We start from the raw sequence: 21,028 nt of genomic DNA, 5'->3' as shown, positions 1-21,028 counted from the left end.
TCGGAAAGGCACAAATAATGACTTCAAATTGAATAATGGATTCATCCAAATAATATTCATCCAAATAATATTAAAAAAAATATGGACTGATTATCCAAGAGGAACAAGGATAAAGCGACAATTTAAATAAACATATACAAAATTACAAATAATTTATGAATCAGTGCAGCCAATATTTCTAAAGTATAAACCTTATGAATGAAAAAGTGCACGTTGTGATTTCAGATCAGATGGGCGTGGTCTTGACTCTGTTTGTGGTCTCTGTTAATTGTGCATGTTTGGAGTTTATCAAGTGTAACATTAAGATATGACATCACTTCTTGAAATGTCTATGTTAATGTATTACAAGATTCACACGTGATTCCCATGTATTCATTTATAGCCTAAACCTGAGTGCGATGTTAAATTCCTGACCCGAAGTGATGATTTCACAGTGGAGCTCGTCTATCCGTCTCTTAAAGCTGACCACATTTATATCCACATCAGCGATTAAGATAATTTGCTGGTTAAGACTTTATTCTGAAAAAGTTACAATGTTCCGTAAAGGTTTAAATGCTCTATAGGGTATTCATCTATTAGGAAAATTCCTCCTTATGTAAAATGAAAAACTGAAACATGCTCCGTGCTACTTCTGGTAAGGCACTATATAAATGTAACATTATTATTATTAGTAGTAGTAGTAGTAGTAGTAGTATTTAACTAAATAATGGTGTCTTATCGTAAAAATTCCTGATATATTTATGGGACTTTCACCTGTTTGTAGGCTATATTGATTTAATTTAATTTATTTTAATGTTTGAATGTGTATTTATTATTCACTGAAAAATGTGTGTTTGACATTTCCCATTTTGCTTGACACCTCCTGCCTTTAGAATAATGTTGTTATACATGCACAGACAAATGAAATTCATGCAGACATTAATATCAGAAATACCAGGAGAAACCACAGTAAACAACATATTCCACAGTTAATGCAGCCTACAAATTCAGCTTTATCTGGTAAGATAAAAATAATAAAATAATATATATTTTAAATAATAGGTGTAGTATAATAATAATAATAATAATAATAATAATAATAATTATTATTATTATTATTATTATTATTATTATTATTATTATTACTATTATTATTATTATTGTTAAGCTATCATTATAAAAGGTATATGCAAGGCATATTTTATTAATAGAAACTATAAATGTAAGAGTAAATTTAAAAAATGGGCATTTCATTTAGTTTTGACACACTTCCGGTTTAAGCCTCGCCCACACCCGGTTTTATCCGAATACAGAGACAGATACAGACCACTTTGTCATATGAACTGATACAGATACAAATTATTGTGCACTTCAAATTCTAATAACATTTCAATGCCCAAATAAGGGAATTTTAAGCAAATACACTACAAAAGTGTTTCAAAAGTTTTGAAACACTTACTCATTCTTTATTATATATATATATATATATATATATATATATATATATATATATATATTATTTTATTTTTTTCACATTTTAGAATAATAGTAACATCATTTTAACAATGGAATAACATAAATGGAACTATGGGAATTATGTTGTGACTAAATCCAAAATAAATCAAAACTGTGTTATATTTTAGCATCTTCAAAGTAGTCACCCTTTGCCTAGAATTTGCAGACATGTACTCTTGACATTTTCTCAACCAACTTCTTGAGGTATCACCCTGGGATGCTTTTTAAACAGTATTGAAGGAGTTCCCATCTATGTTGGGCACTTATTGGCTGCTTTTCATTATTATTTGGTCCAAGTCATCCATTTCAAGAACTTTTTTTTGTTTTTAATTAAATTTTAGATTTATAATGAAATAAATTAATATGGTGGCACAATTATATTTTTGTCTACAAAACTAATTTCAAACATTTAAGCATACGCCTTCAGATCAAAAGATTTTTAAGATCATGGGAAACATTTCGGTCAAGTGTTTCAAAACTTTTGACCGGTAGTGTATGTAAATGGCATAATTCTTGTGTGACATTCAGTTGATCTTGAGCCGCACCGTGGATGTCAACCAGAGCAGCTTCTGCCCGGAAGAGCACGTGAAGCGCTTCTCAAGTGCTCTGATGCACGAGCCATCAGCAGAGGCTCGCGTCAAACTCCCGCAAAAATAAAAATTAACAAATATAAACTTTGATACTGAACGCAAAGCATTCTGGCTTCACTTTAAATGATCGCGTAATGGCAAATGTTCCTGGCCATAGCAGGTTCATACCACAGTGTTAATGACATGCAGTAACACAGAGGAGGAGACACACACTTACTCTTACTTATTCTGTGGAGTGATACAATGATGAAATTTAATCTCAAAAGGTTTTGCTTCATGAGAAATAAGGGCTCATGGTTTTAATTAAAGACCATTATAATATAATATAATAATAATATAATATAATATAACATTTGTCTGCTTAAATGGGCACCTTTACATTTGTGAAGGACACCTTTAGATTTGTAAACAAAATGGGCAGGGGCTTGCGCCCCTGTAGCCCAGAAAGAAAGCACACTTTGAAATAAAGAAAGTTGATGCAGCTGAGTTCAGTCCGCAAACCTAAATAAGATAAAATGAATGGATGGATGGATGGATTGATACTGACGAGTTCGGCTTTCTGTGTCATTCAAAAACTGTTTGTATCCATTTGACCAACATAAGTTCATTGTTGTTGCCTTCTTCCCTGATTATGATATTATTTTAATATTGCTTTTGTATCTCTATAAAATATGTAATTTCTCCATAAAACAGTTTAACCACGAATATAACTTGGCTTAAATAAATGTGACTGGTGGGCAGACGTTGGATGTGAACGAAAACACTCGTTAATTCATTCTATTTATAGTGAATGCTACAGAATAGGGAGCAATTTCAGACTGTTCTGAAGGGAACTAACCAGTTGATTACAGTCACTTGTGATTGGTCAATGATATGCGACAGCTGCGCAAAGATCAAAATTTTTTATCTTTCGCAGTGTGTGCCACAAGCAGTCCTGAATGAACATGTGATTGAATTCTCGTGACTGGGCTTGACAAGCAGAGGCGTCTCCGTTTAGCCGCCTGGCGCCTCTTTCCCTATCCCAAAAAAAATAGGGAATTCACGGATACCACATCCCTTTACATGTGACTAATAGACAGTTTTTCATTCTATGACCCTGCTGAGCCTGCTTGATTAAAACCTGGATCGTATCTGCCTGCATATGACATTTCATCTGGAATTACTGGTTTCAGATACATATCCTCCTGAGACCCGAGCGTGATTGCTGTATGCATTTTCCATTTCCCTTTTTGATTTGTAACTAGTAGCACCTAATACACAAGCAAAACAAAAATAATAATAATAAAAAAATAAAAAATAAAAATAATAATAATAATAATAATAATAATATATATATATATATATAGAGAGAGAGAAAGAGAGAGAGAGAGAGAGAGAGAGAGAGAGAGAGAGAGAGCAAATAGGTTTCCTAAAAATTTCTTAAAAATGGACAGTGAGACTAAGTTGTTTAAAATTTTAAATAATACCAAGCTATCAGTTTTCTGTTCTTGGCTGACAGAAGTGGAACTCAAGGTGGTCTTCTGCTGTTGTAGCCCATCCGCCTCAAGGTTCGGCATGTTGTGCATTCTGAGATGCTATTCTGCTCACTACAATTGTAAGAGAGGTTATCTGAGTTACCATAGCTTTTCTGTCAGCGCGAACCAGTCTGGCCATTCTCCGTTGACCTCTCTCATCAACAAGGCATTTTGGTCCATAGAACTGCTGCTCATTGGTTGTTTTTTGGCTTTTTGCACTGTTCTCTATACACTCTAGAGACTGTTGTGCGTGACAAGCGCAGGAGTTCAGCAGTTACAGAAATACTCAAACCAGCCTGTCTGGCATCAACAATCATGCCACGGTCTAAATCACTGAGATCACATTTTGATGGTTGATGTGAACATTAACTGAAGCTCCGGAACCCATATCTGCATGATTTTATACATTACACTGCTGCCACACTATTGGCTGATTAGATAATCGCATGAATAAGTAGATGTGCAGGTGTACCTAATAAAGTGGCCGGTGAGTGTGTGTGTGTGTGTGTGTGTGTGTGTGTGTGTTTGCTGCTCTTCTGTGATTTGTCTGTTTGGCAAATAACCAAAGCTAATTTAGATTTCCTTTCAAGCTTCATACTTCGCTGACAGCCCTTTCCCATTCCCACACTGATTCCGAAGTCATTTCCATTCAGAACAAAGAACATGGTTTATTCTTGCTGATAAAATCCCACTAACTCAGTTTTATCAGTCCTATTAAGCTTGTTAGCAATTACAAAGCCTGCACATTGCAGCAACAAAGCCTACTAAACTGTCATTCTTGGGGTGCTATTATCATGTTCCTTTTATCATTTAATTGCAGGAATTACCCAGACACTAGATTTGGTTACCTAATGTCTTTAGATACTGTATTTGTGGCAATAAATTTTCATTGAGTGAAAGAGAAATTGGATGACATTAAAAACGTCCTGGTTACTTTCGTAACCTCCATTCCCTGATGGAGGGAATGAGCCGTTGTGTCGATGTAGTGACACTAGAGGTCCCTATACGAAATGCCACAACTAGCTGAACTGTGTTATGTTAACTGGCGGTGTGTGACGGGCAGACCACTGTGTGCCTCGTAGCTGTTATGAGTGTCGAACGGCCCTTCGGGAACAAGTCGACTGCCCAAAAGATTGAGACAGGCTAGCCCAGTCATGGCCTCTTAGCCTTTTTTTTTTTCTCTCCCCCAAAAAAGAGTGAAATTTGTTACTGACTGGGGCCACCAGTGTCTACGTCGGGGGGGGGGGGTCACTCCCAAGGGGAAGACACCACGGAGACCACACCCCACCCAGAGAGGGGGGGGGGGTATTTTGACTGGAAATACGTCACATGGTCTTACAGAGCCTTGTTGGAAGTATGTCATGTGGAGAAGTCCCATGGTAGGTCCTACCCTATGGGGGAGGAGTTTCTACAAACATGGTGACTGGGGCAGAGGGGCCTCTGCTCAAGGAAGATGCAGTTGACCAACAGGGAAACGATTTAGCGGAAGATATACGTCGCATGGGGTTACCTATGGGGAACCAACACATGCGGAGCACCTACCCCAGTACAGGGCTTAGTTGGCACATGTACTGAGCCAGCAGCGAGTTTCTCCACAAACTCGTCTGCCACAGGGCTCGGAGGAAGTCATCCAGGGAACACACTTTGTGAACACTACTGGGAGTCAACAGTGCACGTCTTCAGCTCAGAGGAGGTGAAAGGCGCCATGCACAAGCAATACACCTGGCCAGCTGTCCCAGACTTGCCTGCTTGTGCCTGCCACTACACGGGATGAAACCGGCTCAACTAGGAGATTGTAGAACTTCGCAAAGGTGTTGGGTGTTGCCCAGCCTGCTGCTCTGCAAATGTCTGTTAGAGAGGCGCCACTGGTCAAGGCCCAGGAGGCCGCTACACTCCTGGTAGAATGGGCTCGTAACCCTGCTGGGGACGGCACATCCTGAGCGTGATATGCCATTGCTATGGCGTCAATGACCCAGTGGGTGATCCTCTGCTTGGAGACAGCGCTTCCTTTCCACTATCCACCAAAGCAGACTAAGAGCTGCTCAGAGACTCTAAAGCTCTGCATGCGATCCAAATAGATGCGTAAAGCGCGCACCAGACACAGCAATGTCAGGGCTGGGTCTGCCTCCTCCTGGGGCAGCGCTTGCTGGTTCACCACCTGATCCCTAAATGGGGTCGTGGGAACCTTGGGCACATAGCCCGGTCGGGGTCTCAGGATCACGTGAGAGTAGCCCGGTCCGAAATCCAGGCACATTTTGCTGACAGAGAATGCTTGCAGGTCTCCTACCCTCTTGATGGAAGTGAGCGCAGTCAGGAGGGCAGTCTTTAAAGAGAGTGCCTTAAGCTCAGCTGACTCCAGGGGCTCAAAGGGGGGCTCCCCGTAGACCCTGAAGAACTACAGAGAGGTTCCATGAGGGAATGAGGTGTGGTCTGGAGTGATGCAACCTTCTGGCACCTCTCAGGAACCTGATGATCAGGTCGTGCTTCCCTAAGGACTTACTGTCCACTGTGTCGTGGTGTGCTGCTATAGCGGCTACATACACCTTCAAAGTGGAGGAGGACAGCCGCCCCTCCAACCTCTCCTGCAGGAAGGAAAGCACCAATCCGACTGCGCATCTCTGGGGGTCTTCACATCGGGAAGTACACCACTTAGCGAACAGACATCAGTTCAAGGCATACAGGCAACTCGTAGAGGGGGCCCTAGGTGATCGTGTCTACCACCGCGGGTGGTAGGCCACTTAAGTATTCCATGTCCCATCCAGTGGCCAGACATGGAGATTCCAGAGGTCTGGTCACGGGTGCCAGATAGTGCCCCGTCCCTGAGAAAGAAGGTCCTTCCTCAGGGAAATTTGCCGGGGGGGAGGGGGGGCTGTCACAAGGAGCGTGAGGTCCGAGAACCATGTCTGGGTGGGCCAGTAGGGTGCTACTAGGATGACCTGCTCCTCATCCTCCCTGACCTTGCACAGGGTCTGTACAAGTAGGCTCACTGGGGGGAAATGCATATTTGTGTTGTCCGGGGGGCCAGCTGTGTGCCAGCGCGTCTATACCGAGAGGTGCCTCGATCAGGGCGTACCAGAGCGGACAGTGTGAGGATTCTCGGGGAGCGAAATGGTCTACCTGTGCCTGCCCGAATTGACTCCAAACCAGTTGGACAACCTGAGGGTGGAGTCTCCACTCTCCCCTGAGGGTAACCTGACGTGACAGCGTGTCCGCTGCGGTGTTGAGGTCGCCCGGGATGTGAGTGGCTCGTAGCGACTTGAGGCACTGCTGACTCCAGTGGAGGAGACGGCGGGTGAGTTGTGACATGCAACAGGAGCGTAGACCGCCTTGACGGTTTATGTATGCTACCATCGCTGTGTTGTCTGTCCGGACCAACACATGCTTGCCCTGGATCAACGGCTGGAACCTCCGCAGGGCGAGCAGTACTGCCAACAACTCTAGGCAGTTGACATGCCAATGCAGCTGCGGGCCAGTCCAGGAGCTGGCGGCTGTGTGCCCATTGCATACGGCACCCAAGCCCTTCTTGGTGGAGTCTGTTGTAACCACGACACGCCTGGAGACCTGCTCTAGAGGAACTCCTGCCCGTAGAAATGCAAGGTCGGTCCAAGGACTGAAGAGGCGGTGACAGATCGGCATGATAGCCACGTAATGTGTCCCGCGGAGCTATGCCCATCTCGGGACTTGAGTCTGAAGCCACTGCTGAAGCGGCCTCATATGCATCAACCCGAGCGGTGTGGCCGCCGCTGAGGATGCCATATGCCCCAGGAGCCTCTGAAAAAGTTTCAGTGGAATGCCTTCAGACAGTTCAGCACCGACTGTGTGCGATCGTTCATGAGGCGCGCCGTCATCGAGTCCAACTCCAAATCGAGAAAAGAGACGCTCTGAACCGGGGAGAGCTTGCTCTTTTCCTAGTTGACCCGAAGCTCCAGTCGGCTGAAGTGAATATACTCTTTTAGAATATACTCTCTTATTTTCAATCTGCCGAAGCGCCCAGGGGCTTTCTCTGCACTCTACGGGTGCAGAGGTGGAGAAGCCGCTGAAATGCACCGTAAATCCAGCAGTTTTGAGGTACGTCTTTGGAGGGAATTGAATTCAGTGCACTGAATACAACCGCTCGGCTCCGAAGAGAAAATCTGAATGAGTGGTTGCATACCAGCTCCTTTTATACCCGTGTGTCCGGGGGAGTGGCATGCAAATTCCACTCGGTTTTTGTGGCTCCCAAGAGTGACCCCTAGTGTCACTACATTGACACAATGTCGAGTGAGATAGGGAACCACTGTTTTGCCTCAATGATAATGTATTTTATATGCCGCCAGCCTTTAAAAGTTGTCTGGGATGCAACAGGAAAGTTATACATTTATAAATTTGTGTTTTAATTTAGAAATGCTTTTCAACAACTTGCATTAAACCCACATTAAACCCAGATTACAAAATGCATTGGGCTCTGTTTACTCCTTTAGTAGGCTACTGTGTATTTGTGATCAGATCATGAGATAAATGTAATACAAGGTGTATGAAGGTTCAGAGCTATATACATTTAGAATGGTATGTACTTACTGTGTTGGCAGTGGATCCCATTGAAGCCTGGTGGGCACTTGCAGATGTATCCAATGAATGTGTCGCCCCTGTATGTTTCACTGATTTCACAGGTACCTCCATTGTGACAAGGGTTTGGGTGGCAGGGTCCTGAAATATAGATAAACATAAATAAGCAGAGGGAATAAAATGTTTTTTTTTTTTTTTTTTTTTTTTTTTTTTTTTAATGCAAGACTTCTTAAGAACAAATAATGGGTTAGATCAGTGATTACCAACCAAGAGCCACATCTCCCCTTGGCCCAATGAGTAGGGCACACCCTACCTATCTGACATGCCCATTTCAGGTCTTGCGGTCTCTAACAATGAGCTAATAATCAGCAGAATCTAGCAGTGATCCAAGTTGTGCAGTGTTGCATCCTTCAGGACCGGGATTGAGAAACTCTGCTATATGGTATAGCCTACTCATCAGGCCAAGGAGAGATGGAACCCACTCATAACAAAATGTGATGTAAGACCCTTGAGGTGAAAGCCTAGGATTGAGAAACACTCTCAATCCACCACCACAAGACACATGAAAGTTTTATAAATTTGAGTGAATGGCACTTGTTGTAGAATATACAGTATGTGCTATTTGGTGGGTCTGATTTTCACCCACAGTATCATGACTTTAATAATATTCATGATAATGTTAAACATTATCCAGTATGATGATGGAGCCATGTAGGTACATAGGATAAACAAAGAAAGTCGGGAAACACTGGGTTAGATAAACAGATGGGTTAGAAACAGAGATCAGCAGTTCATAACAACGACCTGCAGTGTAAGCAGTTACGTTCTCTACAGTGCTCAAGTAACAACTGCAGTGACATACAGCCAAAAGAATGAAAGACTGCACAAAGAGAAGGAAAATAATGAACACGGGACAGCCACAGAGACAACGAGAGAAATGTTAGTATGAACATCACTTGCTGAGGTCACCATGGGGCAGTTTGAGGCATAAATGATATCATGGGCACTGAATGATCTCCCCTGGCACTGTCAACACAGACTGAGAGAGAGACAGGCTGCCTCACATTTCACTGACTTGCTACTAGCAGTCAGAGAGCTAAATCACTGACACTGACCAACTACACAAACAGTGCAGAAATTAATAGATGAGTGTGTGGAAAGGTCAAGGCAAAGCTGTAAAATTACAGTTCTTTGACAGGATGTCAGTATAGTGACATTCTAAGTAAATGAATGGCAAGATTTTCATGTATTAGTTCTAAATGGTTTGCCCGTCCTTACCCCAAATGGATAGCCACTGTTTATATTTCATCTATAGCCTAAAGCTGAAGTGTGTAATTTCTGTGCCACTATCGTCATCAACTAAATTGTTATGTAAAAATATTGTCTGTTTTCAAACTGGTATCCCCTTAAAATTTCCTTCATCTTCCATTGGTTGCGAAAAGGTAGTCTGGCATCAAATGCATGCCATTATTTATATATATATATATATATATATATATATATATATATATATATATATATATATATATATATAAAGCTTACTCATATAGAAGTTGTCTCTGCTCATTAAGCTAAATAAGTTCACATCAACAAATATTTTTTTTTTTTTTTTTTAGCTTAAAAATAAATAAATAATAATAATAAAATTCTTGTGACCAGTAAAAATGGTTATATCACTAAGAGCTTTTAAAACAACATTCAGGCAATGAACAGATTGTACTGGAGTAATTTCTAATCTCTTAGTCTTCACGAATCATGAATTTGCAAGCAAGTCAACATCATAAGAACCCCCAGAGGGCTCATAACTCATGGTCTATGAATACCACACTATGTTTAAAACATTAGAGAGCCTGCATTAGGTTGCATGCTGTCAAAATTTTCTTGATGAAATTGCTGGCATTCAGTTTAATCTTTCAAAATATCAGCTCCAAGTTCTACAAGAGGGCATGGGTGGGGTAGAAAGATGTATTAGAGAGACATGATCAATGTGCTTCTAAGTGCAAAGACCGACAAAATGTAAATTGTTTTTTTTGACAAAAATTGTAAAATGTAAAAGACAAAAACACTATGATGGGCCCTGAGAAAAACTGCTCTGGAAGAGAACCTTGAACATTCTGATAGTAAAGAAGTATGACGACTAATCTAAAAAGACTATTTTCTGACTAGATTGTGTAATATTCAGAAGAAAATGTGAGTGGTGGTTGCCTGTGCAAAACTCGCCACCACAATGCTATGTTATTGTGACTGGTTGCCTGGGCATTACTTTGTGGGTGATTTCTAGGGCATTGCTAGGACGTTTCTGGCCCAAGTCAAAAGAGCCCACTGCCAAGTTTCTATAATATTCTGGCCCATATATATGGCTTGGGTGCCACCTTCAATGTATGAGACTTTTTCGAACATTTTATTGTTCGCCTTGCGAAAAAATTAAGTCAGATTGCTTAGAAATATAATGGCACATCTCTCCTCAACAAGCCACGCAATTTGAGATATCATTCACATCTGTAGCATAAATTGTGCAGGATGAGTTAAGGCTCAGTCACATTTACCTTTGCACCACAAAATTCCACAGATGAAATACAATCATCTTAATGGAAATACATGCAAATAAGTATTTCGCCTGATGGACTTCCCATGGCAAAGAATTTCCTTAGGAGAATTTTGCATGGGTTCAAGTTTGGTAAACTTTGACAACACTGACCAATAGGAAGTTGCTTGTTTCGGCAGTGACCTCTGCATGGGAAGTTCTTTGTACATAGCTACAATGAATATTCACAATGGATGAGCAAATATTTTTAGAATTTAAATCTCACTAAGTATAAAGTGCAGCAAAAAAAGAGGCTGCTTGAAGTAGTTTTTGCGGGTTTCACACACGTTTAACATCCGCACTCTGTCTTCGCCTGTGAAATTATGCAGTGCAAAGGTAAAAGTAAATGCATTTAAAGTAAAACATTTACATGCCCAAATATGAACAATACACATAGTAGCACTTGCTAAGACATATACAGTATGTTTGCAAAGCTTTCATTCACCACATCTGAAGAGGATTAGATGATCAAATGTTCAATGTTGCATAGAATGGGGTGGAACTGAGAGACCTCTTTAAAAGTTCCAAATAATTAGGAGACTTGGACAAGATGTCCATGTTGTAGTTATTCTCTCCAGCCTTTCAATGTTTTCTAAAGCCTTTATAATGAGATTTAAACCAAGCTAACATATATTCATGCTTTTGACTCTTGATCTATTCTATATACAACTTTTCCACATCCAAAACCTAAAAATCAGTTTTTTAAACCACTGACACCAGTTTAAGTTATTTATTTATTTATATATATTTTTTAAATAACACTAAATGAGCAACAGACATTTTCGTAGACTATAAAATGGCAGGTCTTTTTTTTTTTTTTTTTTTTTTGTGTTCTTAGAACAACATATAGGCCAATACAAAATGCATACCACTATGGTAAACACATCAATATTTTTGAATTTCAGCACTGCACCTTATAAGTCACCTATAATGAGACTAGTAGCTGATTAAAGGGACACACCATGTATAATAGCTTTGCCAGAATTCCATTACAAGTACTCTGGATGCTGAAGGAGAGGGTGACAGCTTTGGTTGCATTCTGATATGACAATCTATAACAGCACAAAGCTTTGTGACAGCCCTCCTCTACCTCTAGAGAGATGGAAGAATGAGAAAAGGAGGAGAGAAAGCAAGACAGGGATGGAGAGAGACATAAAAAGATGGAGAAAAAGGAGAGAGAGAGAGAAAGGAAGGGGGACAGAACACCATACTTGCACCGTGTCCCTAGAGACATCACCAGGCATTGTGGGCGATGAAACAAAGCTTTGTCCTCAGTGCTGTTCCCTTTTGTGGCATGAGTCAGGGGGATCAACAAGCTTGATTGTCAGCCGTTGTTGGGCGCCTAGTGCTTGTGGCAGGAAAGTAATTGATGTTGGCTGGCGCACACATCCTGATTTTCCGACAAGTGACAATAGGAGCCAATCTATCAGTTCAATGCTGCATAGTAAAACCTTAGCACTGGTTAAACATAGGAAAGTGTCCTCTGTTTTCTGCACAATTAGTCACTCTCTGATGAACGATTCTACCTAAAATCCTCAAAGTGAATTAATTTCGGTTGCTTGCTTATACAAATAAAGAGAGACAGATAAAGCAAGCAACCCAAATGTATTCTATAATGTATTAATTTATGCAGATTGTAGGTAATGTCAGTTGCATGGTATGGAAATTATGAGGTATTAATATGGAGATATGGTGATCACTTGGCAGGATTATAATAATTGCAGCTTGACATGTGAACACATGTGAACCCATGAGGCATTTCTAGAACGAGCCTTTCACACACTGACTGGATCACCTACGTACTGTAAAGGACTTCCGCAATGTCCACGTAAACAAAGCTGTTACTAAATAAAGCAATCCCTCCAAGATTATTACAAAACACACTTTATATAGAGCATTGCATATAACAAAAAGCCAGCACAATAACTGCACCTTAGCATGTAGGAGGAAAGAGGTGCTTTAATTGCTGTCCCCCTCAAATGATCTCCAGGGCAAGGGTCAGGGTGAACGTAATGGGGATGAAACAGCCTCTCCATGTCTGAGCTATCCAACCCGATCTCATAAAAAGTCATACATAATTTACGAGTTGGCTATTTCATATGGTCTCGCACGATGTTGTTCACATAAACTCGTACGACTTCATGACATGCAAATTCCTCGATGTCTAATGCAGAAGCACGAGTTCTGCGCACGAAGTGTTAAGGACATACTTATTAATATTATGCCCTTACCCAAACCCCTTATCTAAACTTAACCAATCAGTAGAGTGTGTAAATATGATAGGAAGCTGCTGTGTGTGACAGAAGCAAGTAATTGTCGCGTATTAGATGGAAACGATGTCCAGCAACATCATTGGCTGTAGTGAAAGTCGTAGGAATTCAAATGAGTGTAGTCACACGATACCATACGAATTAGCCAAATTTAGAAAAGTCATATGAATCCTGACGATTTAGCCATGAGAGTGTGTTGCAGTTGAGCAGATTGAGGGTTTGGGTGGTATAGGGAGGTGAGTAAGAGACCAGCTTGAGCTATAATCAGATTTCCAGTAAAGCCAAACCAACCAGAGCTCCAGCAAAGAGCATGCGCACATGACCTCTATGTATCTTATGTGGTTGAGGACACCAGAATGCTGTATATATATACACACACACAGTATATAACAACGTTTTATACCTTAAATATACTGTATATTAGGGTATATATATTAGTTTTTACAGTACTAGGGCTGCACGATTATTCAAAATAAAATCAAAATTGCAATTATTAAACCACAAAGGGCTGAGACTGAATTCAATCAATACATAATCTGCTTGTGCTGCACACTTCAAAGTTTATGTGCACTGTTCTGACCAGTCTGCATATGTTATTACAGTGTTTTGAGAGTGTTCTGTGCTATAGAACTCCATCTTGTGCTCAGAGTAACAGATGTGTTGATCCGGTTGGATCTGTTCACTTACGTGCAGTGAGCACATTATTTTGTTAACAGAGGTGTGTTCATTACGTCAATCGCAAGGCTACCATTGGTCATTCTTAATAACAGACCAAAAAGGAAAAAGAGGACTGAGATAGAAACAATAATTGTAAAAACAAAAATCTGGAGGATTTACTTTTTATTTCCTTGCTGCTGCATCAGCGTGCTTATGTGTGACAGGCTTATGTGTGTCCGCTTAACTTGCATGTACTACGAGAGCACTCGTGATAATGATAAATTCACTTCAAATATATATATATTTGTAGCTGAAGTGAAAAAAGGACTGAGTTTGGCTCTTTTAAGACAACTCAAGTGTAAACCAATGAAAAGTCTTTTTATTGGCAGTAAAACATGGGCAAAACATTACCAAATTTTGGTCAAAAGGAATTATGTATTAGTTTTTTGCTTATCATATCGCAGTTAAAATTTCAAAATAATCACAATATGACTTTTTGTCCAAATCGTGCAGCCCTAATATATAATCAATTTATATACTGTATATTAACGGAAAATTAGTAAGACATATTTCAGATTTCAAATTCTACACATTTTTAGGTCACTAATATAAGCACATTTGTGACTAGACACTAAAAACAAAATGTTTCTCATTTTGGTTCATTCTGAATTTTTTTCTTTCAGGTTCCGGCACCCTCCTTTCCAAATGATAACTGTTTAGAATGAAATAAAAGAACAGTTAATAACATTCTTTTTTTTTAACATGACAACACTCTATGCTAAGGGTGGGTGATACACCAGCTGCATCGCTGACAGATCTTGCAAGAGAAACAAGAAACCTGGTCTGGAAAAGCAAGCACCAAAATAAGTGATTTGCCTCACCATAATAAGCGAAAATAAGCAATCTTTTTCATGTAGGGAATTGATCAGCATAGAAATCACAAGCATAGTATGCAGTAGCCCAAATAAAACTATGCCTTTTCAATAATGTGTATCCTTAATATTTGTCCATCATCCATGTTGTCATTGCCATGAGTGAGAAAAATTAACAGGGCTGCCATGTGTCACTCACAGATCCAATATCAGATGAAAAGTGTGAAACCGTGGGTGCCAAAAACCACTGAGTGTGTCAGACTGGACTCCTCTACTGTGTGTTTGACACTGCTGATGTAGAGTTTGGCTCAAACAGTAGGTGGGAATAATTGACAGCTGCTAGTAATTGGTCATAATGTATTATGTATAGTTGTCAGAAAGTTCACGGAAAGCTACCTCCACAACTTGCAATTATATAAAGTTCTTTAACGTGTTTTTAGTCCCTGATAGTGACCAAAGCTCAGATGTCCGTGGTGCTTTTAACACAAGATGCTGTATACTGGGATAACATGGATCAACAGGTATTGCAAAAACTTGTGGAGTTCATGCCAGCTAAAGAGTTTGCTGTCATTAAAGCAAAAGGGGGGTATACCAAATACTAAGAAATTCATGTGCATTTTTTAATTAATCTTTCCACTCAAATTTTTATGCTGATAATATAATTTGTAATGGGATATTGTGTATTAGAAAGGAAAGCACAATAGATATGTTACCACTAGTGGTCTCAGACTTTTGGTCCCCACTGTGTGTGCAATAAAAATAAATGCACTGATAGTTCAGGTAATAAGATATTAACTCCAGTTACACATTACCGAATGTAAAGTTTAAAGAACATATTTATATCTGCCCTCAATGGGAAAAGACTTCCTTTCTTTGTAAGCAAAGTCATTATGCTCTGATTTAGAGCACTGTGTCCTTAATCGAGAATCACTGTTCCACAAAAAAAAAAAAAAAAAAAAAAAAAAATTCACATTAATGCCTAGGTATGCACATTGAAAGAGATGTTCAGCTCAGAGTTTGCAGGGTAAGGGCTTACACTTTGCAAGGTAAGGGCTTACACAGCTCGTATGTGGCCTTATTCTGTCTCAATCCTTTACAGGGAGTGCAGTATCAGCCTCCTAACAGTTCACTGACTCCTACCCAGTTCACTCACCTCTCCCAGTTACAAAAAAGAACTCTGACTGGCCGAAAAAAACATTCAGTTCCCTTATGGTTCTCCTTCTGTGGAGTGTTTAGTGTTGTCTGCATTCTCTCACTTTCACTCTCACTTTCTTTGTCTCTTCTTCCCTCCATTCACTCAGTCCTTATATGACATGCTTGATAAAACATGCTGAATAGACAACATCAACGCAATAACGAGTTGAAAAGTATAAATCAAGATTAAATAAATAAACCCTCTGCCAAAGGGGCTAAATCTCTTAAGGGAGACTACTTGGAAATATTTTGATTATATAACACAAATATAAGCAGATTACCAGGGTTATATCCTTTTACGACCCAGCATCCACATGTGTAGATGTTGTATTTTGGCTTCGCTATATGCAACTCATAATTTAATGAATTAAAACGAACTGAATACTGTTCGCAAGACTGTACACTGTCATTTAACCTTTTCATGAGTAGGGTCTAAATACTCACGCAGTTCCCCCCAGAGTGAGTGTGGCAGGGTGAGCAAGAGACAGACACAGTAGGTGTGGCGTCAAGTCTCAGAGAGGCATTTAATAGAAATAATAATAAACGTGTTCATAAAAAGGGGAAAATAGTGACCAGGGGTTAAAATAAAGGTGAATCTAGCATCCTCACGGTGAAAGGGGGTGTCCTGTAGGATGAGGAGTGTCCAGAGGAGGATCCATATTTTTTATTATTATTTTTTATTTCTTGTCATTTAAAAAAATTACAAATACTGTTTATACTATAGCAGACATATGAAAAAAATGGGTTATGTCTGCTGTGCTGTATTTTTTTTTATTTATTTTGTTTATATAAATCTATTAAATAAATGAACAAATAATATCAGTACGGTTTGCATATGCACTGTTTGACATCTCAGACATTGTGTGTGTGTGTGTGTGTGTGTGTGTGTGTGTGTGTGTGTGTGTGTGTATGACAAGTGCTAATGTAAACAGACGTGGCTGCGTGCATCGGTTAATCGTGCTCAGCATGTGTTCACTGTGAGTATACAAGTTTTAAACTGTTATCGTGGTGCTTCTGTGATAGTTTAGCTGTCTGTTTCAGAAAACAAATGTATCAAATGCCTAAAAAGACTGTTTGAGTTGCTGTTTGTGTGAATGAAAACCGCATCTGCACCTAATAAGCAGACGTGGCTGCGTGCAAGGAAAAATTGTGTTTTGATGTGATGGCCGTGCATATAAAAGCTTTGAACTGTTATCGTGGTAGTTTGTTGACATCTTGGCAGTTTGTTACATGAAATAAATGTATCGTGCTTGAAAAAACTCTCCGAGTAGCTGTTGTGAGACGAATGACAACCGCTACTAATCTAAACAATCATGGCAGCATGTATCGGAGGAAGATCACGTTTGATGTGTTGACTGTGCGTATATGAACGGTAAACTATTTATCGTGGTACTTTGGTGACAAGTTGGATGTATGTATATAAAATAAAAGACTGTATGAGTAACTGTTTGAGCGAATATAAATTACAGGTGCTTGACCAGTGCAGCCTCTGTCAGTGCAGCCTGATTGAATCTGGCAGCTTGTAATGTTACTGCAGAAACACATATGAGTGACGGTACATATGAATGGGTTAAGGGTTAAATTTTTGACACACTGCGTCACAACATAACAGCATGACGCTGATTTCCAGGAAGCGCTACTATGAGTGCAGTGCCAAAAGAAGTGCCTCTGGTAAGAAACATCTTTAATTTTGTTTTTTATTGAAACCTATTTGGATGTAAAGAGTAGCGTCTCTAATTTCGTTTGATATGCCGCTTTAAAAAATCCATTCATTTTTCGTGCATCAGCACGCTGATTAAGATGAAGTCCACATAAGTGTAAATTAGGGCTGCATTCCCTCAAAAGTTGAAAAAAAACAAAAAACATGTTAGTTATTTTGAATAATTTTCAGCTGTAACATATTTGTGGGTCTTTTTGCTTCATTTTAATAAAAATTTTGTTTTATTATGTTATCACTGTACAATACGGTTCTATTCATTGACATTAGTAAATACATTCCTACAGTATATATTTACTATTCATGCAAAAGCTGAAAAATGTTGCTTTCAGAGGCTTTATATGAAGTTAGGATGAAAATAAGGTGCATTTCGAACTGTTCTGAGACCAGTGCAGACAGACAGCACACTGGAGGTTACATCATTCACTAAATAGGGAGAAAGGGTGCATCCTATGGCTTTCTGTGCAGTTAAGTACATTCACTCCTAAAATTCGTCCCAAAGTTCAGATGATTTTTGGACCACTAAGCGTGATTGGCAGACATGGGACAATGATAATCAGTAAATAAATTCAGAATTTTATACTGTAAAATTGTATTTTAACATGGTTGGCAGTGATTTGATGATTCTGGCCATTACTTTTAATCAGAATTATTTATTCAGCTTTATAGAAAACCTTTATTTTATTTTATTTTTTTTCTCCCCCTTAGGTGCTACTAGTTACAAATCAAAAAGGGAAATGAAAAATACAAACATCAGTCATACGGGGGTCTCAGGAGGATATATATATATATATAGGCGGCACGGTGGCTCACAGCAAGAAGGTTCCCGGATCGAGTCCTGGCTCACCCAGGGCCTTTCTGTGTGGAGTTTGCATGTTGTTCATGTGGGTTTCCTCTGGGTGCTCTGGTTTCCCCCCACAGTCCAAAAACATGTAGATAAAGAGAATTGGAGACCCTACATTATCTCTAGATGAGAGTGTGTTTGTCTGTGTGTCTTAGCCCTGTGATGGACTGGCCACCTGTCCAGGGTGTTTCCCTGCCTTCGGCCTGAGACAGCTGGGATAGGCTCCAGTGCTCCCTGCGGCCCTACATTGGATAGGAGGCTATAGAGGTTAGATGTATATATAATACTTGTAATGAACCCTATAATATAATTTTGCAAATTTTTATGAAATCAGGCTCATGAATAGATGCATACATATAATCTACAGCAGTAGTTCCCAACCCTGTTCCTGGAGGCCACCCAAAACTGCACATTTTGTATATCTCCCATATCTGACACATCCAATTCAGGTCGTGGAGTCTCTACAAACGAGCTAATGAGTTGAATAAGGTTTGTTTGATTAGGGAGATATCCAAAATGTGTAGTGCTGGGGGGCCTCCAGGAACAGGCTTGGGAACCGCTGATCTACAGTATATATCTGTGATTTCATGTTTTGTTTTTGTTTTTTTCTTTTCTTAATTTGTCACTTCTGATTTGGTATCGATGAAGGGGTAATCAGCCTTAAGGGGCAGTCACACTACACTTCACACTCCATTCACTCTCACTCAAACGCATCTAAACACAGGAGACTGGAAACAAGCTCAATTGAAAAAAACTTTGTACAACGTTGGGTACCAAACTTCAATCTTGGTGAACTCTAAACTGCGAATCTAGACGACGAGAGGATGCATAACCAACAAAAGTTTGAAACATCACACACTGACCTCTTGGCTCATTTCAAAGGATACTATAAATATTTATAAGCTGAATGCTATTATTGTAACCGGAAGGTGGACTGCATATTTCAAAATGTTCAATATAACATTATTTGTTATTTGTGAAATGTTATTTATTAAAATCAGAAGCCCTCCTGTGTGACATCATACAGTATCTTGGAGCGTTGCATTGTCCAAATAAAAACATGCGTGCTCAAAGCCTAGACAAAAAAGTTTCAGAAACACTGCATTAGCAAAATATAATTACATATCTGAGGGTGTCACACAATTTATGAATGAATCATGCTCATTAGAGTAAAAAGCATTTCCATACCAATTACACTGAAAATCTGTTGAATCTTGAAAAAGAGTGAAGTTTGTTTTTTTGTTTTAATGTCTCCAACTCCACTACAGCCAATTTAAAGATTAAAATCAGCTACCTGTTGTGTCTCAAAACAAATGAAATAGTGTTTATTTTCAAGTGGAAATGTTTATGTACACACATAAGGGAGACATTTTTCTGCTAAACCATCAGAAGAATGCTATGCTGTTAACCTGCTTATGAAACATTTCTCTATTCTGAACTGTACTTATCCTTAAAAAGGCCACATTTAATGTGAAGCCTTAACATTATTGCCATGAAGTTGAAGCCAACAATTGCCAGCCATAGCAGGAGCTGTGCAAGAGTAGAAGCCATCTTTTTCCATTTGCAAGTTTAAATGCACAACACAGCAGATTGCAATAATATTTCCCAAACTACAAAAATGGTGCTCAGACCAAAGGCAGGACATTTAAAAAGGAGGGCTTTTAGCATGTCAATGCCTGATGGAGGGGTCACAATACTGGCCAATGAACTCAGGCCCATCTTTAGTTACATAATGACATACTACTGTTCAATGCAGTTACCCACTCCATCACTCAAACACCCCTAGAGGGAGAAGAAAGTGTATTATTCATTCAACACACTCCTCCAATGCAACTACACTAATAAGGGCCCAGTGGGCTACAATGAATGTTCTCTAGCTGCATATTAAATGTACAGATCCATAATTGAACAAAGAATGAAGAAGAGAAAAGCAGAGTAAAGGCATTAAGAAATAAAAGAAAATGTTGCTGATCCAATGAGGCAAAACTAATAGGAGCTGCTATTCAGATTGTATTTTAACTTCTGAAATTTTATTCATACAGGGTGTCATCTCTCATTTGACCAATCATATCTCAGCATTTTCCCAGAGTATAGAAGTACAGTGAGCATTGATGCATGTAGTGCAAATAATAATACAATTGATCTCATTTAATCAGTGTAATTACATCAAACATGTAACATGCTATGTGGTGGTGTGGGCGTGGTTGAGTGCCGGTTTGTGAATGGAGAGCGAGATCAGTCAGCAATGATTGTCTCTAACAGCTGTTTGTCATTGCAGTGAGAGTGGAGACAGGCTTTAAGAGCAAGCCGGATGCCAGTGAGGCAGAGACAGTTACCACACACAAACAGAAGAGACTGTGCTGAACTGTTTCCGCTGAAAAGCATGATTTTGAGTGTTCCGCTGAAAAGCGTGATTTTGAGTTTAAAACAAACATACTGTTTGAGTTGGATTCACCGTCTCCCGCTTCACCCTTTCCTTAAGACTTAGTTGTTTTCTCCGCCGACCCACCAAGAATCAGCTGCCGTATCGCCCGCTGACAGAGTGAGGAAATGGCATCCCGTCATCACCTGAGCTTCGAGGAACAGAGTCTGAGTCAAACGACGGACTAACACACATTCTACCCACGTCCTCATGTGACTCAAGTAAGAGGTTTACATCTGGGCAGAGATAGATTATTATAGTGTGTTATTCTTGTGTATCAAGGCTATTGCTTGTACAGTTTTCGGACCGCCGAGTCCGCTCATTG

General features: G+C 39.7%; 1 protein-coding gene across 3 annotated transcripts in view; it reads right to left on the bottom strand.

Moving 5' to 3' along the window:
• Positions 1 to 21,028, bottom strand: part of LOC127439940 (EGF-like repeat and discoidin I-like domain-containing protein 3) — a 303,076-nt gene that overhangs the window by 202,015 nt on the left and 80,033 nt on the right. For all 3 annotated transcript variants that reach the window (XM_051696244.1, XM_051696245.1, XM_051696246.1), the window contains one exon: positions 8,156 to 8,284. In XM_051696244.1, coding sequence (XP_051552204.1) covers positions 8,156 to 8,284 — 129 coding nt within the window. The remainder of the gene's footprint in view (positions 1 to 8,155; positions 8,285 to 21,028) is intronic.

Source organism: Myxocyprinus asiaticus, chromosome 4, assembly GCF_019703515.2.
Source record: "Myxocyprinus asiaticus isolate MX2 ecotype Aquarium Trade chromosome 4, UBuf_Myxa_2, whole genome shotgun sequence".
Taxonomy (NCBI): Eukaryota; Metazoa; Chordata; class Actinopteri; order Cypriniformes; family Catostomidae; genus Myxocyprinus; species Myxocyprinus asiaticus.
This window is presented reverse-complemented; position numbering and strand designations above follow the sequence as displayed.